This window comes from Salvelinus alpinus, chromosome 11 (genome assembly GCF_045679555.1).
Source record: "Salvelinus alpinus chromosome 11, SLU_Salpinus.1, whole genome shotgun sequence".
Lineage (NCBI taxonomy): Eukaryota > Metazoa > Chordata > Actinopteri > Salmoniformes > Salmonidae > Salvelinus > Salvelinus alpinus.
The window spans coordinates 59,843,627-59,863,197 of NC_092096.1; the positions used below are offsets into that span (position 1 = coordinate 59,843,627).

Below are 19,571 nucleotides of genomic sequence, written 5' to 3' on the forward strand. Positions count from 1 at the left end.
ACATACTGACAAATTCTCTAAAACGACATTGGAGGCTTAAGGTTCGAGAATTTAACATTAAATTCTCTGGCAACAGTTCTGGTGGCCATTCCTGCAGTCAGCATGCCAATTGTACACGCCCTCAAAACATGAGACATCTGTGGCATTGTGTTTTGACCAAACTGCTCCTTTTAGTGTCCATTTATTGTCCCCAGCACAAGGTACACCTATGTGATGATCATGCTGTTTAATCATCTTCTTAATATGCCACACCTGTCAGGTGGATGGATTATCTTGGCAAAGAACTGCCTACATCCCGGTTACATAAATTTGTACACAATGAGAGAAATGTTTTTTGTGCATATGGAAAATGTGATCTATTTCAGCTCATGAAACCAACACCGTACATGTTTATATTTTTGTTGTGTATTAAGCAAAGCAGACTGCACAATTTTCTTGTGTTCTTAAATTTACAGATAGTCAGGGGCACACACCAACATAATTTAAAAACAAAGCATGTGTGTTAGGTAGGTCCACCAGATCAGTCAGTAGGGATGACCAAGGATGTTCTTTTGTGAATTGGACCATTTTCCTGTCCTGCTAAGCATTCAAAATGTAACACGTACCTTTGGGTGTCAGGGACAATGTATGGAGTAAAAAGTACATTTCTTTAGGAATGTAGTAACGTAAAAGTAGTCAAAAATAAAAATTCAGAAGTACAGATATCCCTCAAAAAACAACTTGTTGTACTTAACACTATGCTCACTGGCATACTGAAGAAGTGTGCTCTTCAATGACTAATCCTGGTTTCAACTGTACCAGGCAGACAACGTGTATGACCTGTGGGCGAGCGGTTTGCTGATGGCAACTTTGTGAACAGAGTGCCCCATGATGGGCAGGTATAAACTACATACAAACACAATTGCATTTTATCGATGGGAATTTGAATGCAGAAATACCTTGACAAGATCCTGAAGGCCATTGTCGTGCCATTCATCTGCCGCCATCACCTCATGTTTCAGCATGATAATGCACGGCGCCATGTCGCAAGGATCTGTACACAATTCCTAGAAGCTGAAAAATGTCCCAGTTCTTCCATGGCCTGCATACTCACCAGACATGTCACCCATTGAGCATGTTTGGGATGCTCTGGATCGACGTGTATGACAGCATGTTCCAGTTCACTCCAATATCCAGCAACTTCGCACAGCCATTGAAGACGAGTGGGACAACATTCCACATTCAACAGCCTGATCAACTATGTGAAGGAGATGTGTCGTGCTACATGAGGCAAATGGTGGTCACACCAGACACTAATTGGTTCTGATCCACATAGTTTTTTTCTTATTGTATCTGACCAACTGATGCATGTCTGTATCCCAGTTATGTGAAATCCATAGATTTGGGCTTAAGGAAATCAGTCAATTGAAAAAAAATGCATTATGAACTTTAACTCAGTAAAATCTTTGAAATTGTTGCATCAGTGTAGTTTAGATGATTGAACCCCCAATAACGCCATGCAAGTGTAAACAAGGCCTTTACAAGCCCAGGAACTGAATCCCAAAAAATATTTAACCCTGATTGACATTGGTAAGAATTTAATTTATTTAACAATATACAATTCATGTTTGTTTATTCTCACCCATCATGTCATTTAGACATTAAAAAATATTTAACTTGTTTCTATAGGAAAAACAGACCATGTTAGATTGGCACAGATATGTACAAATATTTTAATTGCATGTGCATTGAAATTAGTTAGCCTTAATTGTGAAAGTAAGAAATTAGAAGACTGCTCAGAAAATATATAAATGTGGTGACACTACAGGTCATCTATGGGGGAGAATGTGAACAATTGCGGGAGGTTATACTGCCCTGTTCTTGGCGGTGAGGGGCTCTCTAGAGTGTCCAGATCCAGGGAAAAGACCTTGTCTGTCACTTCCACTGTGGCTGCAGTCTCCAGTGTTGCTGCCATCAGCCAGTCGCTGGTATCCAGGCTCCTCTTGTCATGCTGTGAGGGAGAGGGCTCTGGCGACCCCTGGCGGTGGTCCATGAAGGAGGCCTCTCCAAAAGCCTGCTGGATGTTGTCCAAACGCCTGCGTGCGTCCAGCAGGGCTGGCTCAGTCTCTGTGGTGAGGAGATATGGGATGTGGGGGAGGAGCAGCTCTTCCTCCTCGGTGTTGGATATGTCCCTGGAGTTAATGGAGGTCAGGAGGCTGCTGTCGTTGCCCGGCAGCTCAGGAAGTGTCTCCTGATCTATACTGAACTGCTCGGGGAACACCTCTTGGTTGATGCTGAACTGGACCACGTCACTGTTGCTCAGGCTATTGAGGGCCTCCATGTTGGAGGAGTCCCAGGACAGGGTGGACATGAGGGAAGCCTGCTGGGGGGCTGCAGTACTGCACACGTTGGTGGGATCCAGGCTTGTGTTCAGGGCGGTGAAGTCGTGGCCAAGGGAGGCCTCATGTACCTCGCTGAGGGGCATGAAGCACCCGAGAATGTTATCGCAGTCAAACGTAGCAGACAGGCAGGCCTTTTTAGCCTCCCCCTCCTCCACTGCCCTTCGCCAGGAACTCTTCACATCCAAAACTGAGGGGGGGGGGGGAGAAGAAAAAATTGCTCCTCTGGCCAACAAAAGGCAAAATTGCCCTTCAAATTACATCAAATAAAGGTCCAATACTCACTCAAACTCTCTGGGGTGCGTGGAATCTGCTTCCTGGTGGAGAAAGGGTCTTCGCCAAGAGTATGGAGTAGGTCTCCCTGCTCAAGTCCTCGTAAACTTATGTTGCCAGGGCCGGTGGTCACAGCCTCCGCAAACTAAAAACGCACACAAACAGTAAGGAATTGAAAATGCTCCATGCATGCATGGCATGTTAAGCAACATGGTACAGACAATACCAGTCATACGCAGATCAGAGGTTAGAACAGAAATGTTCCACTCGTGCCGAGCAGAACCCCTATTTATTTAGTTCCGTTCCAGTGTTCCGACCAGCATTATACAGTTCTGAACCAGTTCAAACCCCAAAAAAGTAATGCTTCAAATAGTTATTTTTTACCATTTAAAATTAGCAGTTTTTAAATTTAGCCAAATCATTAACTCCACCAATTAGCGTGGACAGAGCAGCTTGCTATGGAACATGTAAGCTAGTTGTTTATATGCTTGATGGACAGTTAAGTGCAGGCGCGTGATGTGACAGATTTGACGGGTGTGGATAGAGTGAAAGAGGGGTGAACATTGAGGGGGCTTGGCTTGAAGCGCTGAGCATCATGACATGTGAATTGGAATGGTTTAGGCCATTATTAGCATCCTAACTTCACTGAATTATATATTCTCCTCTGTTCCTAGAACCAGTTCCAACCCCTGATGCAGGTATGGATTGTCTGCTCCGTATCTGTCCGTTGCGATTTCACTCATCTCGCCCCGGTCATCAGAGAGCAGGTATGCTATAGGGAGAGCTAGCGACGGTCAGAGCACAGCTCAGGACTGACCAGATATCTGCCTCCCATCAACCCCCCTATATGGAAACTGTACCCGATTTGCTAAGTTGTCAAACTCAGAGTCAAGGATCTGAGCCTTTTTCTTCACCGCAAACACACGAGGAGTCTTCCTTACACTGGCCTATAAGGAAACAGAATGGTCACATAGGTGATTAAACATGTGCATAAATTAGGGACATATTTTGGTATTCAGGGGTGAATAAAAGGCCAAAACCCTTTAAATATAAAAAAGATTTATAACATTGAATTAACTAAAACAAAGCCTTAAAATATATATATATTTTTAAAGCCAATTAGGATGCTTGTTGCACATCACCTACCGGCAGGTGGCTTGGTGAGGGAGCTTTGGCAGGGACAGCCAGAGGAGATTCACAAAGTGCAGGGAGGGGAGTCAGTGGGAAAATGTCCACACTAGGAAGAGATGCAATCATCTCAACAGCTGGAGGGCAGAGGCTGTTAAAAAAAGAGACCTGTTATAAAGACATTCTGTGGATCAAATGATGTTGGAGATATGGTTAGAAAAAAACAAGACTGGATAACGGTTGTCTGCTCCGTATCTGTCCGTTGCGATTTCGTTCAACTCGCCCCGGTCATCAGAGAGCAGGTATGCTATAGGGAGGGCTTGTGACGGACAGAACACAGCTCAGGACTGACCAGGTATCTGCCTCCCAACAACGGAGTATTCAGAATATTAGTTGCCCATTAGCAATGAATGCAAGGCAAGCAGAGTTTTAATATACCTTTTGAGGGTATAATCCACTGTGGTAACGGTCTCCATTGGAACAGAGTCAGTCGCCACAGGCTTCTCCTCAGGAAATTCTAAGTTATGAAATCACCACAAGGTACCAATTGTTAAAATATTCAGTTAACATTTCCACTTCTAAGTTGCTTTTATTGTTTTTGTTTTACTCACTGGGTAGCTTGGCCGAATACTGAGAGAAGATGCTGGATTTGAAGCTGGCGTCGGTGGCCGGCTCAAAGGACAGAGGAGCCATGGGGAACAGAAAATCCAGGGCCTAAAGGGATAGAGAGTACAGCCCTCAGTCAGATTTGAATAGCCCTGGCCTAGGGAGTAGGGGCTGTTGCTGGACAAAGCCATTTAATACATCCATGTCAAACTAGAAAAGGCACTTACAGGATCCTCGTTGAGGAACGAGGTCAGTGGCGTGCGTTTCAAACAGTTCGCCCACTTCCGGTCCCACTCCGCCTCCAACTTTCTGATGAGGCTCTTCACCTCGGGAATTTCTTCCTTTGAAATCCTCTTCCTGGTAAGAGAAAGACAGTGATGCCAGAGAGAACAGAGCTTGACAGTTTAAAATAGCTATTAATACTGTCCAAGACTGATTTAAATTGCTGCTGTCTTGTGTTAAAGGACAACGAATTACAAACATGTTAAATGCTGCTACGCAATTCAAACAGTATTACATAAACTGGGTAGCAGTTCCCCAACAAGCAAGCCTCTGCGATAGCAGTTTGTAGCCCACCTCATGACTCGGAGATCCTCAATGGCGCGGGCCATCTGTAGGTTCCTCTCCTGCAGGTGCAAGGGGTGGAGCTGGGCGATGGGGGTGTGTCCTGCCACCCGGGTCCTTTCCTCCCCTAGGAGGACCAGAGCCTGGTGGAGCAGCTCCAGCATACGGAGGATGTTCAGCTGGCCTGCCTCGTAAACACCGCCGACACTCGACTGGCGAACACACAGAACTTACTTAGTGATAAACACTAGAGCAGTACCCACAGCACTCAGAAAGTTCCACTTATTTGTAGGATTTCCAGTACTAGCATACCTGATTCAATCAGTTAACTAATCACCATTCATTCGTTTCATCGGTTGTGCTAGCTCTGGAACATATCAAACATGTGGAACAGCTGGGGTTACTTGAGGTTTGGGAAACATTGCGCTGACATATGGACTAGATTCCAAATGCACCATCACCCGCTAAGCTAAAAAGGCATTTTTGCACATCTCACCAAGTGGGATAACTGCTCTATCCGCTCTAGCAGAACCCGGGGGATTTTGAGGGCAAGGTCCGTCCCGTCCAGGGTGTACTGGTCCACATCTCCCCTGATGACACGCTCTACCACCCGCCGCGCCTCCTCCAGGGTGGACAGCACTCCGTCCATGGACGACCACAAGGAGCGAACCTGAGGTGTGTTCAGAGGTGAAACGGTCAGACTATTGCAGATAGAAATTTTATGAATGTCCATTTCTAGTCATGTTATACAAACTATAAGTCATTTATAAAATGAAAACCTTCTGAATCTTGTCAGCTTGAGGGGTTCCCTCCTGTTCAACTTTCTTGTGACGCCTGGGCAGGGGAAATACATTTATTTTACCAGCTGCCATTGATTATTAGCACTTGGTGTGTAATGTTTGATACAAAAAAGTTTTACATCTCAACTACAGCCCCCCAAAAATACTTCAAAAAGGGTAGATGGAGACTCATACATACTTGTGCAAATCATCATACTTTGCGTCTTCAGCCCTCCAATCTCTCAAAGACTTCACTCTTGATCTACAAGAGAGAACAGATGTAGAATGGCAAAACAAGGCACATTTGAAAAGAAACAACAGTTGACTGGCAAAGGCAAGACATTCACCTCCGGGCATACAAACTCCAAACCTCTGTGACCACCTGGTTTTAAGAGGGTGGCTTAATGATTACCTGCTCATCATTTGCACCTGTGCTAATTAGCCAGAATCACGACACACCTAACCAATGACATTTTTTTTTATCCAACCGAATTGGTCTCAACATAAATGACACTTTTCTAGTCATTGTAAACATCCAGAAAACATCAGTGTATCTACAAACACATCCAATGCCTGTGGTTTGTGTAGTTGCCATGACTTACTGGGCCTGTCTCTGGTACTCCTGCAGCATCCGGTCCTGTTCCACAGCTCCTCTCAGGAATCTGGTCTTGATCAGCTGAAACCGCTTCAGCGCCATTTCCACAGAAGAGGCAGGGGCTGCCGCTGCCTCTGGGACCCACGTGCCATCTAACACACATTGGCTGCGTTCACACAGGTAGCCCAATTCTGATATATTCTTTCACTAAATCGGTCTTTGACCAATCACAGACCTTTTCACATGAGTTTTTTTTATTTTACAGAGCTCATCTGATATCAGAATTGGGCTGACTGAACATACCCACTAGCTAGGTTTCCATCCAATTGTTGACAAAGTGATTATTGTAAAATATGCCAATTTTCCCACAAGAGATGTTTCCATCAAAAGTACTTCTTGCGGATATTTTTATTTATTTAAAGTCTGTGCGTGATGACGTAGTGCACATAAAATAACTTAGCAGTTAAATCCCCATGTACCAAAAAAAATATTTTTTTAAATTGGTTTGCTTCACATTTAACTCTACTGATGGGTTTGTCACACAAAACAAGTGCGTTATATAGTGAATATGCCCACTGAATGGCACGTGCGCTCTAACCAATAGCTTGCAGATACAATGCGGGTATAGTCTACATGAGACTATTATGGACAAAAGAGCAAGATTATGTAATTTGTCAAACAGCAGCCAAGCATCGATCATCATGTCACCAGAATAAGACCCTGGATATTTATTGGAAAGCAGCATCACGCTCATCACATTGCACTTTCACCACCCTGTGAAGCTCATGATTTATTTCATCTGTAGCCTAATAAACTGCATGTCTTCGAGTCGTAGTGGGAGGACCACACAGCATGTCATCGCGTGACTCCAAGTTTCCCTCAATATAATGGTTATTATACCAATATTTGTGCATAAAAGCATTTCCACCGCCATTTCTCACATAATCTTATAGACACAAACACCCCACCTTCTCTAGCATATTTTGTTTTGTCGACATTTGGAAAGTTACCCAACAAATGAGCTGTTTCCATCAGGCCTGTCGTGACATGTACTTTATGTGCATAGAAAGGTTAGATGGGACCTGGTTATTGACAAACAGTTGCAATTCACAGGGAGATGAAAAGCCAATTCAGCCTTTTTATTTTACCTTTATTTAACTAGGCAAGTCAGTTAAGAACAAATTCTTAATTTGGTAACTGCCTTGTTCAGGGGCAGAAGGACAGATTTTTTACCTTGTCAGCTCAGGGATTCGATCTGGCAACCTTTCGGTTACTGACCCAACGCTCTAACCACTAGGCTACCTGCGTTTAGACAGGCAGCCCAATTCTGCCATTTTTTTCACTAATTGGTCTTTCGACCAATCAGATTAGCTCTGAAAAATATCACAATCGGCTTGTGTGAAAGCAGCTTAAGAAGTCCAAACCTTGGGCTAGTCATAGTGTAAATTTGATAGCCCCATAATGACAAAGCAAAAACAGGTTATTGTGTGTAGCTTGAGGGGGAAAAACAATTTAATCCATTTTAGAATAAGGCTGTAACATAACAAAATGTGGAAAAGTCAAGGTCTGAATACTTTCTGAATGCACTGTATAGGTCTTACTACCTGTTGAAAATGTCTTCATCTCATGCAACATGACATGATTGGCTAGATGGAGCATAAGGTTGACGAACTTGGGTCCACCAGGTGAGAGGAATAGTGACGCCACCACTTTGGGAACTGTGCTCCCCTGCTCATCCTGAAAGCACAGATCAAGTTCAAACACTTTAGACCTGTTGACCAGACAGCGTCTGCTGCAACAAGTAGGTCAAATCGTGTACATCTGAAAGAAGACATGTCAAATCCTTACCATTAGATCTCGCAGCCAAGCACAGGTCACCTTACGGAATTCGGCATCTGCTTTGTGGTCCAACACTGGCCAGCAATGCCTGCATACAAGACCCAGCATTTTACATGATTGCAAAAAATTACAAATGTGTTTAGAGAAACAAGCCGGGAATGGGACCATCATCATACCTGTATGCATCGTGGAAGCGTGCAGGGTTGAGTTTTTCTAACAGGAAATGGGTAACTATGTAGAATGCGTCCTTGTTTGGTTTGTCAAACATATTGCTGTTGGTGAAAAACTGGTGTCAAAACAGGCTTTTGACTGACCTGAGAGAATGGAGTCGTTCTACCTCTGCCTATTATTTTATTTTCATTGTCATGACATCGCCAGTTTGTCTCACTGGATTGAAACAGGGTTGCAAAACTGATGTTGATACTGTCAACGCTAACTGTTAACGTTAGCTGTTACCACAACAATCAATACTTACGGTCCAAGAATCATGTGTTTGACATTGGCTTTGCTGGCTCCTGATGATGCTGCGACTTCGGGTTGAAATCCAAGACCCACAAGAGACCACCACAGATATTTGCCGTTTGTTCTCTGAAGAGTCGACATTCTTCCAGCAAGCTGACAACTTTTAGATCTCAAAACTATCTAACTGCTAGCTAGCAGAAGACTGAAACATACGATGCAACTAAATTAACGGTAGCTAACTAAATTGTCTAGCTACTTAACGTTAGTTGGGCAGAAAGCGAACATAGCTAGCGATAGTAACTAACGTTACCGTCGTCGAATTTCAACAAATGATACAAATACAATTGCCGTAAAAATTAAAGCATGTACACCATACATATGTAGTTACTCGACATTACGCATGCCAACTTCGATGAATGTCTTCTTCAAACCGCCAAATATTTAAAGAAGAAAAGAATTAGCCGGATGCTGATATGCATACTTCCTGTGTTGCGCATAATTTTGTCCCCTGCAGATCTCGGATTGATCCTTCGCTGCTAGTCGATTCAACAATAATAACCACATTGAATTGTCATATCTTGAATTGATAATCACGACTGGTAAAATGTGTATTATTGAATTGGAATCAGGCTAGTTCAACTGGGGGACTGGGATATATTTTAAACGTCTAGCTGTCTAGATTAATTCATTAATTCACGTTTTGTTTCTATGTAGCATTGCTACCGGGGTGTGTCTTTGTGAGTGATCGGTGAAATGGCTGAGCAGGGAGTTCTCCTGGACCAGGGCCAGTTCTGCTGCTCTATCTGCCTTGATTTACTGAAAGAGCCTGTCACTATCAACTGTGGACACAGTTACTGTAGCAACTGTATTGAGGACTCCTGGGATAAGGATGACCCAACGGGTGTCTACAGCTGTCCCCAGTGTAGACAGACCTTCTCTCCAAGGCCTGCTCTGATGAAGAATAGCCTGCTAGCCATGGTGGTCGGGAACATGAAGAAGACAGGGCTCCAGGCTACTTCTCCTGCTCTGTGCTTTGCTGGACCTGGAGATGTGGAATGTGATTTCTGCAATGGGAGAAAGCAGAAAGCTCTCAAGTCATGTCTGGTGTGTCTAGCCTCTTACTGCGAGACTCATCTCCAGCCTCACTATAATGTAGCTCCATTGATGAAGCACAAGCTGGTCAAAGCCACCACACAATTACAGGACAATATCTGCTCTCATCATGACAAACTGATGGAGATTTTCTGCCGGACCGATCAGCAGTGTATCTGTTATCTGTGTACCATGGATGAACATAAAGGCCATGATACAGTCTCAATCACTGCAGAAAAGACTGAGAAACAGGTGAGAATCAGAGCTAATCTTAAGTTATTGTGATCAAAACAACATAGCAAAAAAACATCACATGTAGATAGGCATATGAGACAGATTTGCATTGTCAAATCGCATCACTGCCATGTAGCTCAATAAAGTGTTTTTTTGTCCACAGAAGCAGATAGGGACGAGTCAGCAGAAGGTCAACCAGAGAGTCCAGGAGAGGGAGAAAGAGTTGAAGGAACTGCAACAGGCTGTGGAGTCTCTCAGCGTGAGTATTGACCAGAGGAGATTAACCATGTCATCTTTGTTGCAGTCGTGTTGGGCAGATCATATGATCCCAAACCGCCTGGAGAAGCGGTTGATATCTCAGGAACCACAACGATATGATATAGCAATCTTCTGAGGCTCCAAGTCAGAGAAAGAGAATAGACTTTTTAACATAAAGCCATCTCTTGTCTACATTTGTGTTTTAACAGCGCTCTGCACAGGCAGCAGTGGAAGAAAGTGAGAGGATCTTTACAGAGTTGATTGACTCCATTGAGAGAAGGCGCTCGGAGATGAAGGAGCTGATCGTAGCCCAGGAGAATTCAGCTGTGAGTCAAGCTGAAGCTCTCATGGAGCGTTTGGAGCAGGAGATCACTGAGCTGAAGAGGAGAGAGATTGAGCTGGAGAAGCTGACACACACAGAGGATCACATCCATTTCCTGGAGGTAGCTTCACTGAGTGACCATCCGTCTGTTATTGCAAAAGGAACTCGTTATTCTGGGGTGGGTTTACCAAAGCCTTTGTAGCTAGCTAAAGTAGTGAGTAGTATGTTATTTATATAGCTAGCGGACTTAGACTTATGTCTCTCGTAGAGTAGCAAAGTGCTTCATTTTAGGAATTTGTTAGTTCACACACAGAAGATTGACTGTCAAACATCCATACAAATAAATTCTCTCTCTGCAGAGTTATCAGTCTCTCGCCAGTCCCAGTGTATTTTCAGACTTGCCCACCATCGATGTCCGTCCTCTTCAGTACTTTGAGGATGTGAGTGAGGCTGTGTCTAACCTGAGAGAGAAACTGGAGGGCATCTTGAAGAGAGAATGGTGCAGAATCTCCACCAGAGGTAGGTTAGAAAGTACCATCTGTTCCATCTGCATACTTTGATGACATTGAAGTTCTAGCCTACACTGCATTATATTGTCTAATCATAACACTCTTTCACTGTGTGTGAATGTGCGTTTCAGTGAATCTAGTGGATGTTCTACACCCACCCGAGCCCAAGACCAGAGCCGACTTCTTACAATGTGAGTCCAATTGCTAACAGTTGTCTTTTCAATGATACTCACCACAAACCCTGAGATGCAAGTAAAGAGGAGGACTCATATCATATCTTTCTTTCTTAATTTCTCTTCCCTCAGATTCATGTCGGCTCACCCTGGACCCAAACACGTTATACAGACAACTCTTTCTGTCTGAGCGGAACAGAAAGGTGAAACTGAAGCGCAAAGGCTACTCCTACCCCAGTCGTCCAGACAGATTCACTCAATTGTGTCAGGTGCTGTGCAGGGAAGGTCTGTCTGGGCGCTGTTACTGGGAGGTGGAGTGGAGTGGGTGGAAGATTTATGCAGGCGTTTCGTATAAAGACATCAGCCGATCTGGGCCTGCGGATGATTGTCAATTTGGACACAATGACAAGTCCTGGAGTTTAGAGTGCTGTAGTAATGGTTACTTTTTCCGACATAATAATGTAAAGACTGAAGTGGCACGCCCTCAGTCCTCCAGAGTAGGAGTGTACCTGGATCACCAGGCGGGCACTCTGTCCTTCTACAGTGTCTCTGACACAATGACCCTCCTCCACAGTGTCCAGACCAGATTCACGCAGCCCCTCTATCCTGGGTTCTGGCTTCATTGCTTTAAGACCACAGCTGAGTTATGTGAGTTAGATTAGAGACCTATGTCAGTGATGCTTTATCCTACTATTCTGTGAGTTGTTTATCAGATATAAAACTTTCCTTCTATGAATCTCAGAGGATTGACTCTCACAAATTGAGCTCTCTGTAGTCTAGATAGAATTTGAGGTTATTTTCCCCAAATTGTAGGATGTTTAAAATCAAGTAGTCGAGTTAATCTAATGTCTGTGTTAGTCAGACAATCCATATCACTAGTGAGATTTTACTTCTGACAGTATGTATTAGGGCAGGCAATACATTGTTTTCAGAATGATCTCTGAACTTGACATGTCTGTGTGTTATTGCGTATTCTATGTCAGCAATTTTTATGTAGGCTACTGTGCATATATTGCAGTCAGCGTTTTTTTGTTTGTTGTTGATGGTATATTCAATTTGTATTTGTCCTAGAACTCATGTTGCATCATGTTACAGGTCCCCTCGAGGTCCATATTATACCAATAGTTTTTCAATCAACTGAAGTAAGTAGTTTACTGAGCCCTTATTAACTCAATATTGACAATGCTGAAGCAAATGCAAACTGATAAATAAACGGTGTATTTGTTGAACATCTGATTAGTGTATTACTTCTTAAACCTTCAGAGCCTCCTAATGCTCTCGTGACAATCAGTCGTTGGTGTCATATTTACATTTGAGTCATTTAGCAGATTATATTACTGTTATGAGAATTTTGTTATCAATGTTCATAAACTTCAATTAATCTACTCCGTCTGCAACCCAGAGTTTGTAAGATTCTGGTTTAAATGAAACAGACAGATTTCTCAGCTTACAATAGTCAAAATGTTTATTCACGAGGACGTCCTAACATCAAAAATGCAAACCCAGTCTTTATAACACACACAAACAAGTTCAAATCTTAAGCTACGCCTTGCTTAGACAGTCTGTGTTTTTCCACTACACAGATACATTGTTTAATCTGCAACATGTTTCATAATTTTCTGCAAGCCTAACAGTTTCTGCCCTCCACGGGTGGAGACAGAATGTCCTGTAAGGAACACAGTATTACAACTTGTCTGTCGATAGCTCCTCTTATCATTTGTTTCCTACTTGCACCCTGCTTACATACTAAACAGGAACAAAAGGTCCTTGTTCTAATTCTGACTAAAATGACACACATCATCAAATTATAGTTTTATGATTCTAATCAATTTCATACAATTATATGGTTTCAGAGTGGAATTATTTAATCATCTTTCAACATATAAAATATTTTATCAATTATCCAGAGCGATTTACAGTAGTTTGCCTTGTTTCACAGCCTGAGGAGAACTGGAACCACTCTGGGCCTGCTCCTCAGAAAGGAATCCATCATTTCAGAGGCTTCAGAACCTACATTAATTGTAGTTGTTAAATGGTCTTCTGACATAGCTGGCAGATTCCTTTCACTGGCCAGATTACTTGAAAGCTCAGGTGTGCAAGCAGACGTTTGTGCAGATCGACTTCGCTAAAAACTTTAGTAGCTTCTGACTTCAATTCATCACTGGATAATTTATCAATGGTTGTCATTACAGGAGATCCAAACATTTTCTCAGAAGGTGAAAGTATGAGGATGTTTTGACTCACCAAGCTGCCAGGGGATACAGTCTCTTTCAGATATTCTTTCTCTGCTAGGGAGTCTTCCAGAAGACCACCAACACTATCCCTTGAAGCGGGAAAAAAATATGGACTTTGTGCGATTTCTCGAAGCGCATCCATTGTTCCTTACTCTCCTTCCTGGCATTCTCTGGGGTTGACCATAACAGCCATGACCTCTCCTGTCGACAGTGCAAAGGAAGCCTCAATGTCCACATTCTCCTTAGATGGATCGGTTTTGGCTTGAGGCGCAGACTGTCCAGTGACTCCAAACCTCCACAGCTTGGCACAGATAGCAGACACCAGCTTCTGGGCGGCCTGCATGGTATATCGCCTGCCAGTGTCACACAACACCGGTCTTGATTTACCTGAGCTGGAACAGGAGATGATCAGTGAGATGTCAGAGTTCACCTGACTCAAGACATCTCTGGCAACAGATCTTTGATCCCAAAGAGGGCATTAAGAGGATCTGTCAGTCGAGCGTCTCCTCTATGTGCCCTCTGCAACGACGTCTGGGAACTTCAAAACAAACACAAGAATTGATCAATCTTGGCTAATGTTTACATATTGATCTCTACAAATAAATACTTTAAATTCACCTAAATCCCAATAATTGTAATATTTAGTTCTCTAAAGATGTGGTGTCTGCCTTCTTACTTTACCATAAAAACAGTCGTTCTTTAAATTTTCATTCTTAGAACTGTCATATGCTGTGTAATGTGTGAAAAAGTTAGCCTGAGTTCAGTATGTATACGGTGCTAAGATCAGTCAGGTCAGGCACACAGTTGAAGTGTGGTTGGTGAACATACCTTGTGGAAGAACGTGGAGTGGGTGTGTGGGAGCTGTAAAATTGTCTGCCACTGCCACTCGTCCTCAATTCTCTGTTGTGGTAACTGTGTTCGCTGATCATTTCTTGACCCGTTGACTACACATGGCCTTTCCACTGCCAGGCCTCTTAGGTAGACCTTCATTAAATTTCACCACATGTTCCTGGATGCACGCACTCTGATCCAGTCAGCGAGGGAGAGGCGCTAGCTTCTTTAACGGCATCTAGCTCTAATATATGTGCAAGGGTCAGGGTGAGGATTTCTTCCGCTATATGGGAAACTGTTTTCGCTCTATTCCCGTAATATTTTGGTTTCAATACAAAAAAAGAGCATGATATTTATTTTTGAGAGGCTGTGGTGTCAAGTGCTTAGTTAGTCAATATGATAAACTTCATGTCGAACTTTCTATCAAATAATCACATCAAATGTTGACAGATAAACTTACAGGATTTCTCATGCCCTCCTGAATCACCTTCCACTGCCTGATAAAGACACAAGTTAACATGTTCAGTTGTTTTGTAGTGGTCCAGACAGGGTTGTTGTATAAAGAATGGACGCTATTGAAAGATTTTGAGCATACCTATCAGTGAGATTCCTCATGAAATTGATGAGGATTGGGAAGCAGACGTCCTCTCGGATAAAGTAGACTCTTCCGTAGTTCCTTCCTCCTGTAAGAGTTGAATTACTGCCACTCTGTTTTGGTATTTATCTGGATACTGAGCTCGGGGTGAACAGAATGCCACTGAGGGACCTAAAGGACATGAGCTGTTTTGTTTTTAAAAGAATGAATCTGAACAACAAAGGGCACACTAACCAAACAGTGCATGTACTGGGAAAAGCAATAATTTAATATAGAAAAATCTCTAACCTGCTTTAGAAGTGTTCTTGGAACTTGATTTTCTCTTCATCTTCAAGGAAACAGATTTCAGGTCCCACATTAATTATTATCCTTAATGTGTTGCACCAAGTCAAGGCAGCCCATTATTTAGCCAATACATAGGCAGATAGTAATTAAAACCTAGCAAGGAACCCAAATGACCAGAGGACTAATCTTACCTTCCTCTCATTGTTCAGCTGAACTCTTCTTTCTTCACCTTCTCCTATACAGTGTTCATCAAAATGAAAGTAAGAGTTTTTTTTATATGTATGAAGCTGTCGAAAGACATAGGACTACCTTCCATCCTACCTTGACAGACTTGTCCTTCTCCTTTAGTTGAGTATCTCTTCCTTCACCTCCTCCTTCATCCCTTTCTCCTGATGACTATCTTATAATTCATGTTATAAGCAACTTTTGTTGTTATAATCATCATAGCCTACAGTATATATACAGTGTTCATGAAAATTAAGCTTTACATTTTCTTCCTTCATATTTTAATCTGTAGACATTTTATAAACGTTTTGTTGAAAAGACTATAACGCAAAGCTGCCAAAATAGACCTAGAGCGTTTTCATCTAACATTGGATCAAGTTTGTAAAAGGAAACTTAAAAGCGCAGAATTGTGTCCTAGTTATAGGCTATGCCCTCTAAACAGTCTGAACCGTGGACACAGAGGGTCTGTCTGAAATGCAGCCAAAGTAAGGATAAACAGGTGTTGACCTTTTTTACATCATAATGGTGTAGTTGTGACAACAGTGGCCCTGGACAGGAATTGAAGTCCATGCAACCATGTCCCATTAAAATAGCCTACTGTAGTCATAATAAGACTTAGGCCCATGTGACAATTTCCTTCATCACTTCCAACTTCAAGTCAACATATTCATAAAAGTTCAACTTGGTCATTGATTTAAAGAAATATTTCTGCTATCCCTCGCTCCCCATTTTGTATGTCTACACACAGGAGGTTGGTGGGACCTTAATTGGGGAGAACGGGCTCATGTTAATGACTGGAGCGGAATAAATGGAATGGTATCAAATACATCAAACGCATGGTTTCCATTCCATTTGCTCTGTTCCGGCCATTATTATGAGCTATTCTCCCCACAGCAGTCTCCTATGCTACGAACCATGTTCATACCGTATTTTGAAGACCTAGCAGTGACTTTGTCACAGGAGTAGGCTTAAAACTTTGATGGTGCTAATTAGTAGGCCTAAACAACAAGCAAATAGCCACGATAGGAGATTCAGCCCCATTCCAGTGGACAGCAACTGAATCGGAATCCCGCAATCTGACGTTCAGCACCACAGTGCAGTACCCAACACTCAGTTAAAGCAAAAAAGTGGGGCTGCAGTTAAGACAAACGTGTGTGTGGGGGGGGGGGGGGGGGGGACATGTGCAGCCCATAGCTCAAAATCTATGAGTTCTTATACTAGGGTTATATTTTTTTTATGTACAATAAATGATAATGTGGGTACTTAGCATAGGCTAGGCGATTCCATGGCAAGACTAGTCTACTAAAGGCACAGTTCAGTCATAGTCTAAGTAAACCAAATCGGTGTATATAGTTGTTTTCAGGGGTAGAAATTAGGTTCTCTGAGCAAAGTACAATAGGTGTCAACTATGATTTGCATTAGACAGAGAAATCAAAGTAGTTTGTGAAATTATGCTGCGTTCAAGACAACTGGGAACTTGGAACTCGGAAATCTCCGACATCCGACTTCAGTGCATTCAAGGGCTTGTATTCGGCGCATGTGACAAATACAATTTGATTTGATTTGACTGGAACTGGAACTCTGGAAAAAAACAAGGATTCAACTGGGCAAAATGTTTTTTGTATGGTCATCCATGTTGGAATTCCAAGTCGGAAACTCTGGGATCATCCTCTGGCGTCTAGACTTGACAGTTCATGCAGCTTTTGTTTTCTGATAATGGAGTTCTGATCATGGAATTCTGAACACGTCCTGCCTCTATATTTACATTGAAATGTGTCTACCATGTCCACATTGTGTCCGTTCCCGCACTATATTCAAATGCCAATATGGGTTCTAAAAACGGTGGAGTAGGTAAAATATGATAACACAACAACAACTGATGGCAGTAGCTAACTACTGTAGCTAAGTAGCCAGCTAACCTCTGTAGCTAGTTAGCAAGCAACGCTAAAGGGAATGCACATGAGCGAGCATAACTCTAGCCAAATAAAAAAAAGTTTTTCTAAATATTAGCTAGCTGGCTAGAATATAAGAGGCTGGAAAACACATTCCCCACACGCTAGGAACGTATTTCCTCCAACTTTATAATGAAAAGTGCTGATGACGTCACCCACTGTATGCACTTTCGGTAGCCTGATTGCATCCAGACTGAGGAGAAATCCGCACACAGTGCATCCCTGACCACCACCTGAAGTGGTCAGACAGATCTGAACACAATCAGACCACAAGGCAACTGTTTTTGCATCTAGATCTGTATTTTCAACGCAATCTTCCTATTCTGAGAGCAGAAGTCACATGTAAGTGTCAAGTGTAGACAAGACAGAGCTCTGAAATCACTGAAGTCACTATTTGACCTCATTCTTTTCTGAGTTTCCAGTTGTCTTGAAAGCATCATATCTCTAGACCTAGGCTATATAATTGTGATTCTCATAACTATTGCAATTTATTTTGTTTAATAGTCATATAGTTTCTGTTAATGAAATGTGTTGGAAGTCGCTTACCTTTTCTTCATCCATATTTGTGTTGAATTGCTCATGTGACTTTCCGTTGTCTGATGTAATCGATTATGATGGACAGTAGGACAAACTCCTCCTGGACATATTAAAATGTCATGTATGTTGTACATGACGTCATAGATGTGTGTGTGTGTGTGTGTGTTGATGAGGCCCAAAAATTGCTACCTAACATTTATAATAACGTTTTGCCTAAGCATCTATACGAATGATGTGCTGGTATTTTAAAAAACAACAACATATGTTTAAATAATGCCAAACAAAATAATATCCAAATGACCTTACTTCAACCGATAAGGAAAAGCAAAACGCTAGAGAGGAAGTCACAAACTATTGAGACGTACCCCGTTTCCATAGGGTTATGCCTCTCCAGTGCTTTCCTTTAGTTTACGTGACACACCAGATAGGGGTTACATCACATTCATTCAGTGAGCTAAAGGCAAATGGAAAGCTCTGCTTCATACCACGTGACTTACATCACGTGGAAAAAATTTGCGTGGCGCGCAAAGCTGCTAGTATGAAAATCTTTCTGGTGGCAGAAAATAAGAATTAAGAAGAAATATCCGACATCCGAAGAATATAAAGCAGTTAGTTAGCTAAATGGTTGTAAGAAGCTAAGCCAAGTAAGTTAGTTCAGAAAATATTCAAACCCTATCTTATGGCGAAATATTGTTTACTAGCCAGGACAGCTTGCCGTGATGTTTTGTTGACAATCAATGCATAACATTTAAGACGTTAAAACCACGGTTTGCCGCATCTGCTAGCTAGCTAATTGGAAAGTTCCCCAAGTGAGTGAGGAAATGGACCCTACATCAAGATTTTCAGGTTTGTTGAATTGTTGTTTTAATAATGATTTTCATTGTCTGTCACTTCGACAAGCCTAGTCCTGCCACTTCTTTGGTAAGTTGCCGAGGAAGTAGAAATAGCTAGCTAGCTAAAGAGCGAATGTAAGGACTGACATTCCATGAGACTGACATTGTACTTTCAAACATATAACGACATTGTTTACAACTAATTTCATGACACACCAAAACAGTGGAGTGTACTGACAGGAACTGCCTAACTTCCACCTCTGATAACAGGTGCTGATCTCCCTCTATCCTCCCTACGTCTCCTGGTGTCACCACTACTCTGATGTCTGCTTCCATGTGGCAAGTGGCTCAGCAGCGTGACGATGCAGTATGGGAAGCTGAAGGAGTTTGTGACTCTGGTGACAGATGGTTTCCCGGAGCTGCTGACCTTCAGGCAGAGGGTCCAACTCATCCTGGGACTGAGAGCGAGGGTGAGATGGGTGGAAGTGTTTAGGGTTGAGAATGGTGTAGGGTCGGGGGTGAAATTCAGACTTTTGTTCGCCCCTAGCCCCTGGATCTCAGAGACAAGGGATTGGTGACCGAAGATCGCTCTCTTCACAATTTCCTGAACGCCTTGTATTCACTCCTTATCAGTTACATATTTGACTCCTCAGTTTGTCTCCTCAGTATATAAAATGCATACATCTCCTGTTTCAGCTGGTTCTTGAATTGTGTGGTGGTGTGTAGTCTAACCCAGCTGGGTACAAAACCATCCAGCCCCATCTAGACAGAATCCATTCATGCACAATGTGTGAGGGGGTACTTAACCTGCAATATGTGTAACACACACCAGTCTGTTAAAGGCAAGTCTGCTTTACCTAGTTGCAG

At 42.6% G+C, this 19,571-nt stretch overlaps 2 protein-coding genes, 1 long non-coding RNA gene and 2 other non-coding genes across 12 annotated transcripts; 1 reads left to right on the forward strand and 4 right to left on the reverse strand.

Annotated features, from left to right (window-relative positions):
- Nucleotides 1-1,560: 1,560 nt before the first annotated feature.
- On the reverse strand, nt 1,561-9,064 carry LOC139534932 (HAUS augmin-like complex subunit 6). Its single transcript, XM_071334470.1, has 16 exons — nt 8,638-9,064; nt 8,339-8,434; nt 8,172-8,250; nt 7,928-8,060; nt 6,331-6,475; nt 5,928-5,990; nt 5,729-5,783; nt 5,446-5,619; nt 4,962-5,161; nt 4,613-4,742; nt 4,391-4,493; nt 4,218-4,296; nt 3,798-3,930; nt 3,512-3,598; nt 2,664-2,796; nt 1,561-2,568 (listed from the first exon to the last, which is right to left on the reverse strand). Exons 1-16 carry the CDS (start codon nt 8,763-8,765, stop codon nt 1,802-1,804), a joined length of 2,505 nt encoding a protein of 834 aa, XP_071190571.1. The 5' UTR covers nt 8,766-9,064; the 3' UTR covers nt 1,561-1,801.
- On the reverse strand, nt 3,355-3,485 carry LOC139534975 (small Cajal body-specific RNA 8). Its single transcript, XR_011667061.1, has one exon. It is a non-coding gene; the product is annotated as a small Cajal body-specific RNA 8 (non-coding RNA).
- On the reverse strand, nt 4,018-4,148 carry LOC139534974 (small Cajal body-specific RNA 8). Its single transcript, XR_011667060.1, has one exon. It is a non-coding gene; the product is annotated as a small Cajal body-specific RNA 8 (non-coding RNA).
- A 69-nt stretch (nt 9,065-9,133) lies between the features above and the next one.
- LOC139534936 (tripartite motif-containing protein 16-like) lies at nt 9,134-12,441 on the forward strand. Of its 4 annotated transcripts, XM_071334478.1 has the most exons (7): nt 9,134-9,223; nt 9,339-9,968; nt 10,114-10,209; nt 10,418-10,708; nt 10,890-11,049; nt 11,171-11,230; nt 11,345-12,441. In XM_071334478.1, exons 2-7 carry the CDS (start codon nt 9,378-9,380, stop codon nt 11,872-11,874), a joined length of 1,728 nt encoding a protein of 575 aa, XP_071190579.1. In that variant the 5' UTR covers nt 9,134-9,223; nt 9,339-9,377; the 3' UTR covers nt 11,875-12,441. The 4 variants fall into 4 exon arrangements, with proteins under 4 accessions (XP_071190579.1, XP_071190580.1, XP_071190582.1 ...); XM_071334479.1 differs by having other exon boundaries at nt 9,135-9,968; nt 10,899-11,049; XM_071334481.1 differs by having other exon boundaries at nt 9,136-9,968; nt 10,418-10,651; nt 10,899-11,049.
- Nucleotides 12,442-12,661: 220 nt separating this feature from the next.
- On the reverse strand, nt 12,662-18,249 carry LOC139534950 (uncharacterized). Of its 5 annotated transcripts, none has more exons than XR_011667041.1 (7): nt 17,881-18,249; nt 15,349-15,392; nt 15,161-15,200; nt 14,873-14,960; nt 14,738-14,774; nt 14,275-14,521; nt 12,662-13,984 (listed from the first exon to the last, which is right to left on the reverse strand). It is a non-coding gene; the product is annotated as an uncharacterized lncRNA (long non-coding RNA). The 5 variants fall into 5 exon arrangements; XR_011667042.1 differs by having other exon boundaries at nt 14,275-14,583; XR_011667043.1 differs by having other exon boundaries at nt 14,873-15,043.
- Between the last annotated feature and the right edge of the window lie 1,322 nt (nt 18,250-19,571).

What these genes read in the sequence shown, in the direction of transcription:
- LOC139534932 (XM_071334470.1), bottom strand. Translation starts at nt 8,765, where the DNA reads ATGTCGACTCTTCAGAGAACAAACGGCAAATATCTGTGGTGGTCTCTT. An exon ending in CCTCACCAAGCCACCTGCCG is followed by an intron (nt 3,599 to 3,797) that starts GTAGGTGATGTG and finishes GTTTCCTTATAG; the next exon opens with GCCAGTGTAAGGAAGACTCC. An exon ending in TTGACAACTTAGCAAATCGG is followed by an intron (nt 2,797 to 3,511) that starts GTACAGTTTCCA and finishes GTGCGTTTTTAG; the next exon opens with TTTGCGGAGGCTGTGACCAC.
- LOC139534936 (XM_071334478.1), top strand. Translation starts at nt 9,378, where the DNA reads ATGGCTGAGCAGGGAGTTCTCCTGGACCAGGGCCAGTTCTGCTGCTCT. An exon ending in CAGAAAAGACTGAGAAACAG is followed by an intron (nt 9,969 to 10,113) that starts GTGAGAATCAGA and finishes TTTTGTCCACAG; the next exon opens with AAGCAGATAGGGACGAGTCA. An exon ending in AGGCTGTGGAGTCTCTCAGC is followed by an intron (nt 10,210 to 10,417) that starts GTGAGTATTGAC and finishes GTGTTTTAACAG; the next exon opens with CGCTCTGCACAGGCAGCAGT.